General features: G+C 39.3%; 1 protein-coding gene across 1 annotated transcript in view; it reads left to right on the top strand.

Moving 5' to 3' along the window:
* Positions 1-15,387, top strand: part of LOC141133433 (venom factor-like) — a 122,182-nt gene that overhangs the window by 82,116 nt on the left and 24,679 nt on the right. Inside the window, exons 25-29 of the mRNA XM_073622820.1 lie at positions 2,919-2,994; positions 5,731-5,890; positions 8,152-8,253; positions 9,282-9,432; positions 14,830-14,993. Of these exons, the coding sequence (XP_073478921.1) occupies positions 2,919-2,994; positions 5,731-5,890; positions 8,152-8,253; positions 9,282-9,432; positions 14,830-14,993 (653 nt within the window). The remainder of the gene's footprint in view (positions 1-2,918; positions 2,995-5,730; positions 5,891-8,151; positions 8,254-9,281; positions 9,433-14,829; positions 14,994-15,387) is intronic.

Below are 15,387 nucleotides of genomic sequence, written 5' to 3' on the forward strand. Positions count from 1 at the left end.
GTCACAAAGTTTTGAAAATTAAAAAAAGAAAAAAAAAATTTTTTTTTTTGTCTTTCTTCATTTTCAAAAACAAATGAGAGCTGCAAAATACTCACCATGCCTCTCAGCAAATAGCTTGGGGTGTCTACTTTCCAAAATGGGGTCATTTGGGGGGGGTTTGTGCCACCTGGGCATTCCATGACCTCCGAAACTGTGATAGGCAGTGAAGAGTGAAATCAAAAATGTACACCCTTAGAAATCCTGAAGGCGGTGATTGGTTTTCGGGGTCCCGTACGCGGCTAGGCTCCCAAAAAGTCCCACACATGTGGTATCCCCATACTCAGGAGAAGCAGCTAAATGTATTTTGGGGTGCAATTCCACATATGCCCATGGCCTGTGTGAGCAATATATCATTTAGTGACAACTTTGTGCAAAAAAAAAAAAATAAATAAATAAATTGTCACTTTCCCGCAACTTGTGTCAAAATATAAAATATTCCATGGACTCAACATGCCTCTCAGCAAATAGCTTGGGGTGTCTACTTTCCAAAATGGGGTCATTTGGGGGGGGTTTGTGCCATCTGGGCATTTTATGGCCTTCAAAACTGTGATAGGTAGTGAGGAGTAAAATCAAAAATGTACGCCCTTAGAAATCCTGAAGGCGGTGATTGGTTTTCGGGGCCCCGTATGCGGCTAGGCTCCCAAAAAGTCCCACACATGTGGTATCCCCATACTCAGGAGAAGCAGCTAAATGTATTTTGGGGTGCAATTCCACATATGCCCATGGCCTGTGTGAGCAATATATCATTTAGTGACAACTTTTTGTAATTTTTTTTTTTTTTTTTTTTTTTGTCATTATTCAATCACTTGGGACAAAAAAAATGAATATTCAATGGGCTCAACATGCCTATCAGCAATTTCCTTGGGGTGTCTACTTTCCAAAATGGGGTCATTTGTGGGGGTTTTGTACTGCCCTGCCATTTTAGCACCTCAAGAAACGACATAGGCAGTCATAAATTAAAGGCTGTGTAAATTCCAGAAAATGTACCCTAGATTGTAGGCGCTATAACTTTTGCGCAAACCAATAAATATACACTTATTGACATTTTTTTTACCAAAGACATGTGGCCAAATACATTTTGGCCTAAATGTATGACTAAAATTGAGTTTATTGGATTTTTTTTAGAACAAAAAGTAGAAAATATCATTTTTTTTCAAAATTTTCGGTCTTTTTCCGTGTATAGCGCAAAAAATAAAAACGGCAGAGGTGATCAAATACCATCAAAAGAAAGCTCTATTTGTGGGAAGAAAAGGACGCAAATTTCGTTTGGTTACAGCATTGCATGACCGCGCAATTAGCAGTTAAAGCGACGCAGTGCCAATTTGTAAAAAGTGCTCTGGTCAGGAAGGGGGTAAATCCTTCCGGGGCTGAAGTGGTTAAATCCAAAAAGTCCAGAGTTTATTTAAAGAATGAGAACATCTCCCGCTGGATGCATTTTGCACATGATTGGGCTTTAGCCATATAGCAGTGGGAGGCTGGAGGACATTTATACCAACACGCTTTAAGGTGGATAATGAATCTTCTTTCCTAAAGAGACAAATTAATATGTATTCAAACCCTCAGACACAAATCAGTATGTCATTCTTTGGTACAAACTACCAAATTCCACCTATTTCTTCATAATGTAAATTTATAAACATATCTAAGTATATATATAAAATAAAATATATATATATATAAAACCAATATAACAGCAATAACTTTTCATAAACAATAACTAAAACAACAAAAAAGAGAACCCAAAATAATTTCCTGATTATTTTTAAAAAGATGATCATACTAATAAAAGTGCTGATAATGATTTCTTAAAAAGGGATGTTGTACCACAATCAAGAAAACACACATATAAGGAAAGAAAGGGTATAAGAGGGAAAATGGGTCAGGCAGTAAGGAAGAGGGAATGAGAAAAGGAAGGGGGAATTCAGTGAAGGGGATGTATCCAATTTAAGGAAAAGAAATTCAAAGGAGATGGATTGGGAAATGTGAAGGAAAAGGGAAGGGAAATAAAAAAAGGTGGGGGTGGGGGATAGATATAGGTGTCCCCATTGAAAACTTTAAAATTTAGGATTAGCCGTCACTTTGACAGTAATAATAACTCGACAGGTGTTCCAAGCCATTCACCCTTCATACAAAGAAAAAAAAATACATTTTTGTTTTATATTCACTTTAAATCCATTTTGCTACTAATTCATCTCACTATGAATGCAAAGAGGTAGACTGAGCAAGCAAGCACATACTTTCTTTAAATTCAAAAAGTTCTTTGCAATTACGCTAAGGAGAAATTTTGAATGGGGATTCAGCACTCTAACTGTCTCAATACAAGAAAGAAAAATGGAAATATGGAACACAATAGGTGTACTATCCCTTTAAAAACAATGACAAATCAGTAAACTCCAATATGTATGAGTAAATACATACAACACAATTTAAAGTGAAAAAAGTGAACTCAGTGATATAAAAAAAACACAGTGGTGATGAAATATCACCAAAAGAACACTTTATTTGTGTGAAAAAATAATTATATAAATTTCATTTGGGTACAGTGTTGCATGACCGTGCAAATGCCAGTTAAAGTAGCACAGTGCTGAATAGAAAAAAAATGCCCTGGTCATGAGGGGGGTAATGCCTTCTGGATGTCAAATGGTTAAACATGGGGAAATATGCCTGTATTGCAGATGTACTGAATATTTTATTGGTCCAGACTCCAGACATACACTTTAATGTCACCACTATGTTGCGGGTCTGGCATGAGCACTCCTCCCATTTACCTTTGCTTGAAACCTGGACCTCATTTTTTTTTTTATGTCTAATGATTCAGTAAGTTACCCTAGAGATCATATTGGATTATATTCATTAATTCATTTCTTTTTGGTAAACAGGTTATACAGGTCAGCTGGCATTCCGCAAACCAGATGGTTCCTATGGTGCCTGGATTCATACACCATCAAGCACATGGTAATGGAGACTTCTGTATTATATACATTTGTTTTACGTTTGGAGTCCACCTATTTTTTTTTTTTTTTGGTAAATCATGAAAGAGTTAGATTTATTGCTTGAAAATAGAATATGCTCAAAAGTCTTATCAGAAGAGTTGAAGCTGTTATAGCTGCAAAGGGTGGGCCAACCCAATATTGAACCCTACATACTAATGCAGATGGAAAATGTATGATGGGACCTTGTTGTCGGAAATTCTGACCGTGTGTAGGCTCCATCACACATTTTCCATAGGAATTTTCAACACACAAAGTTTGAGAGCTTGCTATAAAATTTTCCGACAACAAAATTAGTTGTCAGAAATTCCGATCGTGTGTACACAATTCTGACACACAAAGTGCCACGCATGCTCGGAATCAAGCAGAAGAGCAGCACTGGCTATTGAATTTCATTTTTATCGGCTCGGCGTACGTGTTGTACGTCACCGCGTTCTTGACGTTCGGAATTTCCGACCAACTTTGTGTGACCCTGTGTATGCAAGACAAGTTTGAGCCAACATCCGTCGGAAAAAATCCATGGATTTTGTTGTTGAAATGTCCAAACAATGTCCGACCGTGTGTACAGGGCATAAGACTGGGATGCCATTAAAGTTCATGTGTGTGTAAAGGCAGGTTTCCCAATACTTTTGGTAATACAGTGTATCTTCCACATAGGTAATCCCAGCAAAAATAAAATAAACAATCATCTGAGCTTATTCTATCTATGTTGAGGATATATCTCCTAAAATAAACATAACATATTTGAAAGTTTTCTGGTTGTGCTGGGAACTCAGCCTGCTCTCCTCCAATAATCAGACTTGTCCTGACACCCCCGCAATAAACAGCCATTCACTGGGAAGCTCAGTGTGCTGCTGTTTCTCCTCCCCCAGCTGTCTGAGCTCCCTATGCAGCTGAGAAGGGAGGGAATGTGAGGGAATGAGAGGGAATTCTGCCAGTAAGTCTGTTGTTTTTCAACACAAAAAGCTGTCCTGCAAATGTAGCAGTTAGAAGGTTGAGACCACCCATTTAACATTGACAGGGGTGGCTACAATGGTCAGCTTTTATTTATTTAATTATGTAAAAACTTTATCCCAAAAGGAACAAAATTATTAGTTGGACTTTGGCTTCAATTTGTTAGAGTATCTAAATCTGCTAGTACATCCAACACTCCCCTCCTCTCAGGCTGACAATGCTGTCCAAAGGTCCCCCCTGTGCTCCTTCATCTAGATTGGGGGAGCTCTATTAAAGGAGGCATGTTACTGGCCAGATCACCAGGTGAAAACAGAGGGGGGAAAAGCCTAAAAAAGTAAACTAATGCAGCTACCCCATCTAATGATTGGTAAGCTGCAATGTATTATTATATGTTTTTGACTTTGGGTTTAATACCGCTTTAAGAATACGCTTTAAATCAGAGTGTAGTGTCACCTTATCATGGTATTATTGAATGATATCAGTGTTCTAGATTTAGGGTTATTCTTGCAGCTAGTCACTCTTTTGGGAAATTTTCCCTTCAATTCTTATTCTGGGAAGGAAAAAGTCCCAGACAAAAATAAAAACCTGAATGAAATTATAACCTTTCCAGATGCTGCTTTTTTATTTTGAGCTTATTTTGTCTCCATTTGTGCATACTTATCTCCTCCCCTGCTTAATGACTCCACTTGGGCTTATGTAATCTCCTCCCCTAAATAGTATAAATGCACTTATGCTTATTTATCTCATCCCCTGCTTAATGTCTCCACTTGGGCTTATGCATCTCCTCCCCTGCTTAGTATAAATGCATTTATGCTTATTTATCTCCTCCCCTGCTATGACTCCACTTGGGCTTATGTATCTCATCCCCTGCTTAGTATAAATGCACTTATGCTTATTTATCTCATCCCCTGCTTAATGACTCCACTTGGGTTTATGTAATCTCCTCCCCTGATTAGTATAAATGCACTTATGCTTATTTATCTCATTCCCTGCTTAATGTCTCCACTTGGGCTTATGTATCTCCTCCCCTGCTTAGTATAAATGCATGTATGCTTATTTATCTCCTCCCCTGCTTAATGACTCCACTTGGGCTTATGTATCTCCTCCCCTGCTTAGTATACATGCACTTATGCTTATTTATCTCATCCCCTGCTTAATGACTCCACTTGGGCTTATGTATCTCCTCCCCTGCTTAGTATAAATGCATTTATGCTTATTTATCTCCTCCCCTGCTTAATGACTCCACTTGGGCTTATGTATCTCCTCCCCTGCTTAGTATAAATGCATGTATGCTTATTTATCTCCTCCCCTGCTTAATGACTCCACTTGGGCTTATGTATCTCCTCCCCTGCTTAGTATACATGCACTTATGCTTATTTATCTCATCCCCTGCTTAATGACTCCACTTGGGCTTATGTATCTCCTCCCCTGCTTAGTATAAATGCACTTATGCCTATTTATCTCATCCCCTGCTTAATGACTCCACTTGGGCTTATTTATCTGCTCCCCTGCTTAATATAACTGCACATATGCTTATTTATCTTCTCCTCTGCTTAATGACTCCACTTATGCTTATTTATCTCCCCCTCCTGTTTAATATGACTCCACTTGTACTTATTCCGTCTCCTCCTCTGCTTAATGTGACTTTACATGTGCTTATTCTGTCCACTCTATGGGACTCCATTTACAATATGAGACCTCTGGCACTCTCTTGCTTACTAGTCTGGTTATGACTTGTCTTTTGCAGGCTCACTGCCTATGTTGTGAAAGTGTTTGCCCTAGCTCAAGACTTAATCAACGTTGACAGAGATGTACTGTGCAATTCTGTGAAATGGCTTTTATTAGAGAAGCAGAAACCAGATGGCATGTTTGAAGAAAATTCTCCAGTATACCATCAGGAAATGGTGGTATGTACAATACAGACATGGCTTTATAAAAAAAAAAAAAAAATCTTCTGTGTACCAAAGTGCTAGTGTAACTATTTAGTCTGCACAAATGAATAAGGTGCTGGCAGCTTCTCTTGATCATATGAAAATGGCAGTGCGTTTTCATCAATTTATTATTATATTTAGTTTAATTTTTAATTAACAAAAACAAAAAAAAAATCCCAGTTCAATTTACCAACCTGCCTGCAACAAACCGAATTGTCCTTCTTTGTTTTTTTTTTACATGCGTCGCCCTTCCATGTCCTCCCTGCTTTTAAGGCCAGTTATAGGTGAGGGCAATTGCCGTTTGTTTGTACTGTTGGTTATTTGGTGAGGGGACGCACTGGACATCTTTGCTGCCATTGTGCTATATGCTGAGTGTCCAGTGCACCCTTGTGCCTTTAAGGAGGAGTAGTCTCTCTCCAGGCATACCTGCTCTCAATCCATCCATTACTATATATATTTGCTTCTACCATGGAGGCTCTCAAAATTAAGTATAATCTTCTAAGGAGTGGACTACAGATAATACTGGGGTGCCTTGTCACAGCCTCTGCGGCTTACGCATGTATTTGTAAATGTGTGCAAACTAAACCCCTGTTTTGAAGGTAAACTGATAGACAAGACAGTTTGGTTTGTTGCAGGCTGGCTGGTAAGTTGAGCTGGGATTTTTTCTTTGTTTTTGTTTGACATGCCTCACCCTTCCATGTGCTCCTTGATGTTAAGGCCAGTTATGGGATGAGGCCGTTGCCGTTTGTTTGTAATTCTTTTATTATACCTTTTACATTTTTTTATAAATCTATTTTATTGAAGTTTCAGAAGAAGTAATTACAAACTCCAAGCATTTTAAGCCTTGCAGGGGAAGGTCACTTGCATAAAAACAACAATGTAACAATTTGTAGTTTGAGCCATCCACAACGCCAGCAGGCAGAGGAGAGATCAAGGTTCAATTTCTGAAGTCTATATAGTATATAGCATGCTCTTTGGAGGCTTTTAAATTGCACCAATTTTCTTCTGACTGACACTTATTGTTTGAAAGGCATATCCCAGACCTGGGACCAGTCCTCCTCATCCAAGTCCACTATGTTGATATGCAATTTTTTGTTTAAGATTGCTTAAATCCAAGTTCATGATCAGGATAATATGTTGATAGAGAGATGAGGCTGGTTTTAGGAGTTGGCCTGCTCTGAGCAGAGTTTCCAGAGAAAAGCAGATCAAGTTCTCCTGCTGTTGAAGAAATCGACTGCTAAAGGCATGTAAGGGTAGGGTATAGGCAGGTGACACTCCCTTCATGTTCCCCTCCTCGTTGGGCGCCAAGCGTGGGTCACATAGGAGGCCTACCCCGGGGTGGGTTCTTCTGGGTTACACTAGGCACCCTGGATAGGGTCACTGCCTTACACATGGGGTACTTTACTTGAACAGATGACTGATTTCTAGTAAACTCTCTTGATTGTAATTTAAACCACCATGGTCACTGTTGCATTTAGGAGGGACATGCACAGCTCTTGTCCTCTCCACCAGTCCAGCGTATGTCTGCTACCTCACTTCCAGTAACGCAATAGGGTCCCTCCGTGCACTTAGCGTGGGCTTCATTTGTGCATTTACTTAACTTTTCCTCTTCCATGCCTGTGCACAGGCTGAGAATCTTTGTGGTGCTGATCTGCTCCCATTGCTTTGGGAGACGGACCTACTCTCGGGGACAGAGTGCCAACAACAGCTTCTCCTGCAAGAGGCTATTTCACCTGTCACATGTACACACATACAACAAGCTAGAGAAACCTTTGTTACCCTTGGTAACCACTTATGTATTCATGCAGTATTAGCTCATATGAAGCTATCTTCATACCCCATTGTGCTTAACTGATGTGAGCTGTAGGCTATGTGTGTCGGTTACTTGCATTACACCCCTTTGGTAACTTCAGACCAGGCCAATTTTGTTTTCAATAAAAGTCAGCAGCTACAAAAACTGTAGCTGCTGACTTTCAATAATCAGCCACTCACCTGTCCCAGGATCCAGCGATGTGCTCACTCGAGCCGTCCCTTCCCTCCGTCTTCTGTCCTCAGCGCCGGCATCTCAACTGTGGGCACCCGGCTGTGACACTTGGCTCTGTTCTATTAAATAAGCCCAAACCAGTCAAAGTAAGCATCTGACCTGTCCTAAAACTGGCATTTTTATGTGCAGATAGTACTGAGTTCTAAACGTGGAACCTCTACTTTCAATATTTAAGTATATTTATTTTATACAGGGTGCTATTACAACAGGCGCTGTTGAACTAGATTCTACACTCACCGCGTTTGTTCTTATCGCTATGCTGGACAGTGAGGAAACCTGTAATGGACATGTAAATGTAAGTAGTTGAATGATCTCTTCACTGTCCTGTTTCTCACCCCATTCAAGTTTTATTATCACTGTAAATCTACATACTTTATATGTTATATTACACTGCTCAAGAAATGAGGGGTCGATATCTTACTGTGTGTGAACATCTAAACTTTTTTTTGTGTTTCTTTTAAATGGAGTAGGGAATGGTTAAAACCCATCAGCATTTTTTGGTGCCTGTGTCCCCTCTTAGTTGTCACTCGAAAAAGTGCCCCTATTTCTGTTCGCTCCCCAGCGAGGACACAGACAGCAATAAAATCCCAGCAGGGTTTTTAGCCCTTCTCTGCTCAATTCAAATGTAAAAAATAATTTTGGTTTTAGACAAACTGTAAGGGCAGTTGGGCAGATAGAAGAAATTATGGGTTAAGAAGATATGGAGGATATACGGGCAGCTGGACTGATTGGTAGATGAATGGCCAAATGGACAGATATACAGGTAGTTGGACGAATTGACTATTGGATGGGCAAACAGATGGCTATTTAGACAACTGGACTGATTGGCAGATGGGCAGGCCATTAAATGGATATGCAGGAAGTGGGACTGATAGATAATTGCAGATAGCTTGGAAGAAAAGATTGACAAATAGGTGTATTTATGGACTGATTTGTGGATGGATTGATAGACAGATAAAAGAAAGAAAATGGATGACCAAATGATGGATGGCTGTAATGGCAAACAGATTGCTAGAAGGGCAGATTGAATTATAGAGACAGATGGATGTAGAATAGATGAATTGATGGATACATGGACATGTATAGCAGAAAATGAATAAAAAATTGGATTAGTAGACAGGCTAGAATAGATAAGCCAGAAAACTCTTGAAAGGAAGGATGAAAAGCAGAATGGACAGGCCTGAAGAAGTTTAGGTGAAAAACAAAATAATAAATATACAGTATATCCCATTATTTTATCTATCTTACAATAATAACATTGCAGCAGTAATTTCTAAGACATTCATTAATAAGTCTAATGTCAATCTATATTTTTTCCCACAGAACCTACGACCCAGCATTGACAAAGCTATAGACTACATCGTGCAGCAGTATCCAAATATCAGAAAGCCATATTCCATCGCCATCACTTCTTATGCCCTGGCCAGAGCTGGAAAGCTGGTGAACATCAATAGACTCATGTCTGCATCTACAAGTAAAGTATCAATGCTTAAACGACAAAATCACAGATTAGGCTAGGCACTCCTATCAGGGGCTATATACAGTAGAAAACCTCTAAATTGATGAGTGGTACAATATTCATGAAGATCTAGTGAAAACTTCTCAGTATCTTCATGTCGGTTTTGTATTGCTGTCGGAGGCTTCATTGATGAGATTTCTCCTAATTACTTGTCCAGGTGACAAAGTTGTCACCAAGACAGGAAATAAGGGTGACAAAGGCTGTAACAATACGTTGTTGGATCCTCAAGTCTTCCCCGACTTTACTAAAAAGGAGTTTTTATTTTTTACAAGGAGTTTTTATTTTTTACTCTCTGTCACTATTAAAGTTTTTCTCTCACTTCCTGTCCTAGTGAAAATTGGGCCATAAAGGTAGTAAAAACGTAAAAAGAGTTTTAACCCTCATTAAAAAAAAAAAAAAAATGGTGGTGATCAGTGATGGATTATAACAGGGGTAGAATTAAAGGCTGCATAGGGCCTCATGGGGATGTTTATTTAAAAAAAATTCTGCTCTTCATTCATGTAAAATAGTGAATTTCAGTTTTTCAAGTCTTTAGATTTTTTTTCAGTAGGTGTTCAGCAATAGCATGAAAAAAAGCAGAGCAAGGTATAGACACCCAGGTCCTTAGAAGAAGCTGGCTAAAATGGCCCACGTGGGTTTTTTGACAAAAGTATCAAAACTATTTATATAAGTATCACAAAGTGTTGGAAATCTCAAGATTTAGACATGCATCTATATCTCTCTTGACTCTGAAGTCCCACTCTGTGTTCAGATCTCGCTCCAGAGGCTACTGACAGGTGGTGAGGAACTGATGTGACGCCTCCTTACCACCCGTTTTAACCAAATTTTTGCCGACAATGGTGCTGCAACTGAGGAGCATTTTCGGCGTGTAGGCAGGTCCAGTCTAATTTCTCCATTGCAGGTAGCGCAGGGTACTGCAATTGGAGAGGGAGTCAGGAGGAACATGGCTCATCAATGGTTTCCTGGGTCACTGCGGAAGCTATTTGTTTGGATGCTGCCACCCCATGTGACTCTAGCAGACATCTTGGGACAGGCAGAGCCTATTTAGGGCCCTGGCTCGCAGGCTTGTGCACATATGTGAGTAGGTAGAGTAGGGGATAGGTACCCCATCTGTTGGGGACAGAACTAGCGGTAGGGAAAGGTTCCTGCCGTGAAGGGAAAGCATAGGGTTTGTCTCATGCTGCATTCTGCCACACCTAACAGGTACTGTCAGTTTGGCTGGAACCTGCTCTCTACATGCTGTGGGACCCATGAGTGTTCCCGGATGGGCTGTCTTCCCACCAGGTTTATTGTGAACTGTCTTTGCATTACTTCAATACAAGTTCTTTACATCGCATTTGGACTGTGTGTGTAATTGCCACCGCACCATGCTGCACCCCACCTGCAGGTGCTCCCCCCTTTGCTAGACTGTGTAGTGTTCAACAAGCTTGCTTGCTACATGTCAGGTGAACTTTGCTACAGGCGCGAAGCATCACCGCCATGCCATGTAAACACCCTTGTCAGCTGCCTATTGCAACATAAGGAGGGGCGGTTGGTGGGCAGCAGAACTGTGGCTCAACCATGCATTTTTGCCGATCCCCCCCCCAACTGCAGGTCTAAATGAAGCCTAACAGTATAATGAATTATTAATACTAGTAACTATAGCCTTCACCTCCCCTATTAAAATAGACAGCGTTGTCTAGTTCACATGGACTTTCATCCTGGTATCACGGTGATGGGCTGGAAAATTAAAATTATATAAAGCGAGATAGTGCGCTAAATACGCTAAAATATCAGTGATAAAAATAAATCCCTGAATAAATACTTAAATGATACATGTATACACAGATAGTGATAATTATTTGAGATCGCTTATATTACTACTAAACCAATATGCGGTGGATGCTATCTCATAAAACATATATTAAATAGTTCCCAATGAGTATAAACATCAAGTCCATATATTGTCTTTTGGAAAAAAAACAGCTGGTGTTCACTGGGATTGACTTTCTCCCTTAATGAATAATGAATGAATTAATGAATGAGTTCAGCCTACATTCCAATTACACTTTAAGATGCCTCACTGCGTTTTTGGCAATCCACTGGTGTTATGGCTCCAATGATTCAATTTTCAATTTTCATTCATGCAAACAAATATAAAAAGACTTTCATTGCGCAGTGAACTTTTCAATCAAACCATCATGGCAACACAAACAAGATACAATCACTGTGTAGATATCATATTCGAGCGCATAGAGCAGTCAGCCGCAATCTCTTCCTCGCTCTGATCTGCAAGTGTGAATCGAAGCAATGCAAAGCATTACGGATGATGTCACTTGGCTCCTCCCGATGCGTTGCGTCACATGTCACGTGACTTTATCAAGGGTAGCCATGTGACGGTCCGGCTCCATACTTATAGCGTGCCGGTTGTCATAGCGACTACGGTGATTGATCATCATACTGGTTCTGCGCTTTCCCTTTATTATTAAAAACAGCTTATCACATTCATATTTAATCATTGGACAGTATAAACATTAAAATCCGCTCATTTACATTAATAATGTCTTAAACCTAATGCTAATTCACTTCTCGTAGAATACAGTGTTAAGCATTCACTCCCTCTATTGGTCAAATATGTAATTACAAATACTTACATGGGTATGCAGACCTATTGCTTCTATATAGGTTTATATGGGTTACTTGATGACTTCATCTAGTGTCCAAACTTGTGGTTACACTTATTTCATACATATACATATCCTGAGGCTACTGCTTTCATACATTACATTTGGGTGAATGCTAGACTAAAGTGCCCATACACAGAGATAAATATCTTGAATAAATAAGTATGGGCACTTTAGTCTAGCATTCACCCAAATGTAATGTATGAAAGCAGTAGCCTCTGGATATGTATATGTATGAAATAAGTGTAACCACAAGTTTTGAACACTAGATGGAGTCAGCAAGTAACCCATATAAACCTATATAGAAGCAATAGGTCTGCATACCCATGTAAGTATTTGTAATTACATATTTGATCAATAGAGGGAGTGAATGCTTAACACTGTATCCTACGAGAAGTGAATTAGCATTAGGTTTAAGACATTATTAATGTAAATGAGCAGATTTTAATGTTTATACTGTCCAATGATTAAATATCAATGTGATAAGCTGTTTTTAATAATAAAGAGAAAGCGCAGAACCAGTATGATGATCAATCACCGTAGTCGCTATGGCAACCAGCACGCTATAAGTATGGAGCCCGACCGTCACATGGCTCCCCTTGATAAAGTCATGTGACATGTGATGCAACGCGTCGGGAGGAGCCAAGCGACGTCATCCATAGTGCTTTGCATTGCTTCGATTCACACTTGCAGATCAGAGCGAGGAAGAGATCGCGGCTGACTGCTCTATGCGCTCGAATATGATATCTACACAGTGAGTGTATCTTGTTTGTGTTGCCATGATGGTTTGATTGAAAAGTTCACTGCGCAATGAAAGTCTTTTTATATTTGTTTGCATGAATGAAAATTGAATCATTGGAGCCATAACACCAGTGGATTGCCAAAAATGCAGTGAGGCATCTTAAGGTGTAATTGGAATGTAGGCTGAACTCTATTCATTAAGGGAGAAAGTCAATCCCAGTGAACACCAGCTGTTTTTTTTCCAAAAGACAATATATGGACTTGATGTTTATACTCATTGGGAACTATTATATATATATGTTTTATGAGATACCATCCACCGCATATTGGTTTAGTAGTAATATAAGCGATCTCAAATAATTATCACTATCTGTGTATACATGTATTATTTAAGTATTTATTCACGGATTTATTTTTGTCACTGATATTTTAGCGTATTTAGCGCACTATCTCGCTTTATATAATTTTCATTTTCTGGAGTGGTATTAGAACACTATGGTAGAGGTGCAGCTTTATACACATTATATAGTTTGAGGGAGAAGTGCAATATTAACACACATTATTTTGGATAAAGAATTTTTCTTATCTAAATATTTAATCCTATCACTTGATTATTGGAATATCACGTCACCCATAATAGATTTTATTTTCACATCACTATAAATTTTACAACTTCATAAAAAATTTTTTGTAACATTACAATACAAATCACGACATCTCCTGTATATTCCATTAGCTCATCAGTTTATTGTATTTATAACTGTAATGGGCTAGGCACACATAAATATTCTTACAGAAAAAAGTCAGCAATGGCTTTTAAAGTTGGCAAGCGTGCCGTGCCTCAACAGTTGCCACCTATATATGACCACCTGGGTGTAATCAATGCACAGTTATCAATGATGGTTCATTTCAAAAAGCAATTAGAGGTGCACTTCATGCATAGTAACTGAAATCAACGTATTTCCAATAGCAGTCCGGTTGTATAAATGTTCACATTTCAAGATCACCAGAAAGAGTTAAATTGTACTTGCTTATAATTAATCCATTAAATCGTTTCTCACTGAAAATGTAGTTAGTGGTATGCATTGAGGATGGTGTGACGCTATTGAGTTTATCCCGCCAAATTGCTTTCTAGAATAAACCAATCATTGATAACTGTGCATTGATTACACCCGGGTGGTCATATATAGGTGGCAACTGTTAAGGCACGGCACGCTTGCTAACTTTGGAAGCCGTTGCTGGATTTTTTTCCGTAAAAATATTTATGTGTGTCTAGCCAACTACTGGGTCACCGTGACACCTGGATGAAAATCCATGTGAACTAGACAATGCTGTCTATTTTAATAGGTGAGGTGAAGGGTATTGTTACTATTCTTAATTTTTTTTATTATACTTTAAGTGAGATTTCCAACACTTTATGACATCTAAATAAATAGTTTTGATACCTTTGTTAAAAAAGCCACGTGTGTCATTTTAAGCAACTTCTTCTGTGGACCTGGGTGTCTATACCTTGGTCTGCTTTGGTTTTTTTTTTTTTTTCAGGAAGTTTTGTTTGCAGTGACCACCCTTGACAGTGAGCTGGTAATTAATTAAGTAATTGCTCCCACTGTTGTTTTATTATTGTATTGCTCATTATGGTCAGCAATGGTAGCCTTCAATTTCTTCTGACAAAGTACACATTCACATGGGTGTCTCGGAGATCAAAGCAGGTGCATAGGATCCAATTCACAGTTCAAACACTGCCTCCAAATCCTGTAGAAATGCTTCCCAAGAATCTAACCAGAGTTGCCAATGAGCACAAACACTTAGGTATAATCCCAGTAAAGCAATGGGGTGCCCATGAGCAACAAACAGCCCAGGGGTCAAGGTACAATAAATCCACTGTTGCTGGAGATGCCCTTTAACTTTTTCTTGCTCATGCTTAATTACCACAAAACTTCTCTTCTAGATAACAATCACTGGCAGGAACCTAACTCCCACCACCTATCACTGGAGGCTACATCCTATGCACTCCTCGCTCTTGTCAGGATGGAAGAGTTTGACAAGTCTGCACCAGTAGTCCGATGGCTCACAGAGCAGAGATTCTATGGGGAAGTGTGGGGAGCAACACAGGTATGTTCTTCTGATGGTAATCCTGTCTAGGAATACAGGAAATGGTGGCACACCACAGACATATTTATTGGAATCCAGCCAGACAATACACAGGGTACAGATATGTTTCACTCAAATCGCTCGAGCTTACTCATAAGTAATCCTGTCTAGCCTAAGGCAGGCCATAGATAATGCAATTTTTTTTCTTTCTTTTTCTTTAAACAATGGATAGACTCGGGTACAATCAGCCTGCCCATAGATTGTTCGAACCTCAGCCAGTCCCTGCTAAACCGGCTGAGATTTGAACCATCTGTGGCCGGCTTAACATTTTTAACTATGCATTCCTAAAATGTTGCATTTGTTAGCCCATCTGCTTCAAGGTTCGATGTGTTGTGCATTCAGAGATGGTAATCTG

The sequence above is a fragment of the Aquarana catesbeiana genome, linkage group LG03, assembly GCF_042186555.1.
Source record: "Aquarana catesbeiana isolate 2022-GZ linkage group LG03, ASM4218655v1, whole genome shotgun sequence".
NCBI lineage: Eukaryota > Metazoa > Chordata > Amphibia > Anura > Ranidae > Aquarana > Aquarana catesbeiana.